Source organism: Semicossyphus pulcher, unplaced genomic scaffold (genome assembly GCF_022749685.1).
Source record: "Semicossyphus pulcher isolate SPU_LCO1_2020_fin unplaced genomic scaffold, fSemPul1.0.p SCAF_17, whole genome shotgun sequence".
In the NCBI taxonomy this organism is placed as follows: Eukaryota; Metazoa; Chordata; class Actinopteri; order Labriformes; family Labridae; genus Semicossyphus; species Semicossyphus pulcher.
In genome coordinates this window covers 29,055,001-29,057,500 of record NW_027211681.1, presented here as the reverse complement: position 1 = coordinate 29,057,500, position 2,500 = coordinate 29,055,001, and the positions used below count along the sequence as shown (strand labels likewise).

Below are 2,500 nucleotides of genomic sequence, written 5' to 3'. Positions count from 1 at the left end.
ACCATCAAACTGCAGGGCTGTGTTTTGTTACAGTGCACACACTTCATGGGGCACCAGCCTCATACCTCTTTCACACTGAAATTATCGCGTTGATGCAGGTTTTTCAGACCCGGGAAGACCCGCCTATAGGTGCTGATTGTCTCTTTTCCCATTGCCAGTGAAGTATCCTCCTGTCGGTCTCTTTTCTGCTGCGTCACCGTCTGACGTCACAAACAGGAGACAGGGTTAGTAACCAGTGAAGATGTCACGGTGGTTCGGTCTTTATTGTATCTATCACTCATTCAGTCTGTTTATCAAACTCGCCGACAAATCTGGAAGGATGTTCGAGCGCTGCTCGGACGGAGACGGGCGGAGTTTGTAGCTGAGATGACGTGGAGTCGCAGAAGTTACCGACGGAGCATAGCATCGCGCCGGAAAGGGGGCGGAGATTAGCACGTCGACACGGGTTTTGTGTTCCCATCAATGCCGATCAGAGCAGAGGAGATAATTTGGCACGACTTTGGCTGTGCTTCATCAGTGTTAACAGTTCAAATGAGGTAAATGTGAACGTGTTCCTCATGAGCAAAAGAAATGAGATGAACATTCAGAGTCACAATCGGCAGATAAAGGGAGTGTTTCCTTTGTGTCCCTGCAGGTCTTTTCTTTTTGCAGTCAAGGAGGTGAAGTACCTCAGGTATCCCCCCCGACTCTGCTGCCTCCTCCAACCCTGACCTTTAACCTCATCCTGCATGTACTAACCTGATTCTGTCCTGAAGTTTCTCTAACAGACGTGCGGACGTGGTCCTGATGCTGCTCTAACCTGTGTGAATAACAGACGTGGTCCTGATGCTGCTCTAACCTGTGTGAATAACAGACGTGTCTCCTGATGCTGCTCTAACCTGTGTGAATAACAGACGTGGTCCTGATGCTGCTCTAACCTGTGTGAATAACAGACGTGGTCCTGATGCTGCTCTAACCTGTGTGAATAACAGACGTGGTCCTGATGCTGCTCTAACCTGTGTGAATAACAGACGTGGTCCTGATGCTGCTCTAACCTGTGTGAATAACAGACGTGGTCCTGATGCTGCTCTAACCTGTGTGAATAACAGACGTGGTCCTGATGCTGCTCTAACCTGTGTGAATAACAGACGTGGTCCTGATGCTGCTCTAACCTGTGTGAATAACAGACGTGGTCCTGATGCTGCTCTAACCTGTGTGAATAACAGACGTGGTCCTGATGCTGCTCTAACCTGTGTGAATAACAGACGTGGTCCTGATGCTGCTCTAACCTGTGTGAATAACAGACGTGGTCCTGATGCTGCTCTAACCTGTGTGAATAACAGACGTGTCTCCTGATGCTGCTCTAACCTGTGTGAATAACAGACGTGGTCCTGATGCTGCTCTAACCTGTGTGAATAACAGACGTGGTCCTGATGCTGCTCTAACCTGTGTGAATAACAGACGTGGTCCTGATGCTGCTCTAACCTGTGTGAATAACAGACGTGGTCCTGATGCTGCTCTAACCTGTGTGAATAACAGACGTGTCTCCTGATGCTGCTCTAACCTGTGTGAATAACAGACGTGTCTCCTGATGCTGCTCTAACCTGTGTGAATAACAGACGTGGTCCTGATGCTGCTCTAACCTGTGTGAATAACAGACGTGGTCCTGATGCTGCTCTAACCTGTGTGAATAACAGACGTGTCTCCTGATGCTGCTCTAACCTGTGTGAATAACAGACGTGTCTCCTGATGCTGCTCTAACCTGTGTGAATAACAGACGTGTCTCCTGATGCTGCTCTAACCTGTGTGAATAACAGACGTGTCTCCTGATGCTGCTCTAACCTGTGTGAATAACAGACGTGGTCCTGATGCTGCTCTAACCTGTGTGAATAACAGACGTGTGTTTAATATTTAAGAGCAAACAAATCCTGATTGTGTTTAATTGATCTCTGGTTTCTTTTTCAGCCCTGACGACGACTCCTGTCAGAAGTTTGTTCCTTTTATCGGGGTAAGAAATCAATTCTGTTTATTTATTGGTAAACTGCGACTTATATTTCTGTGACTAATCTAGTCTTTAAGTCGGCCTGCTGTTGACTGCTTCAATATGTTTATCATCGACGTCAATCATATTCAAACACATCGCAGCCATCACCTCTATTTTATTTTGGTAGGATGGCAGGAAGTCAAAATGAACTGAATTTATCCTTTAAGCATCCACGCTCTCCTCAGGCAAACTTAAATGTGTCACAATACAACTGTTGGTGTCATTCAAAGCAGAGAGCCAAAGTTATGACATCACTTCCTGTGAATGATCCTGTTTGTTTTAATACAAATAAAAATCTCCAAAAGGCTCCAACAGCACAAACACGGCCCAGAGGTTACGTTCAGTGACTGAGTTAGCTGAGGGGACACCTAGCAGACGGCTAGCAGCTCCCAGCTGTCACTCAAAGAGGCCACGCCCCTCATGCTGCATCACTTTAAGCCTTACGATAATGTAAACAGGTGAGCTGTATAAAGATTC

The 2,500-nt window shown here is 46.8% G+C and overlaps 1 protein-coding gene across 1 annotated transcript in view; it reads left to right on the top strand.

Annotated features, from left to right (window-relative positions):
- Positions 1-2,500, top strand: part of LOC138595418 (phosphofurin acidic cluster sorting protein 1-like) — a 32,141-nt gene that overhangs the window by 23,036 nt on the left and 6,605 nt on the right. The window contains exon 19 of the mRNA XM_069666824.1: positions 1,945-1,987. Within this exon, the coding sequence (XP_069522925.1) occupies positions 1,945-1,987 (43 nt within the window). The remainder of the gene's footprint in view (positions 1-1,944; positions 1,988-2,500) is intronic.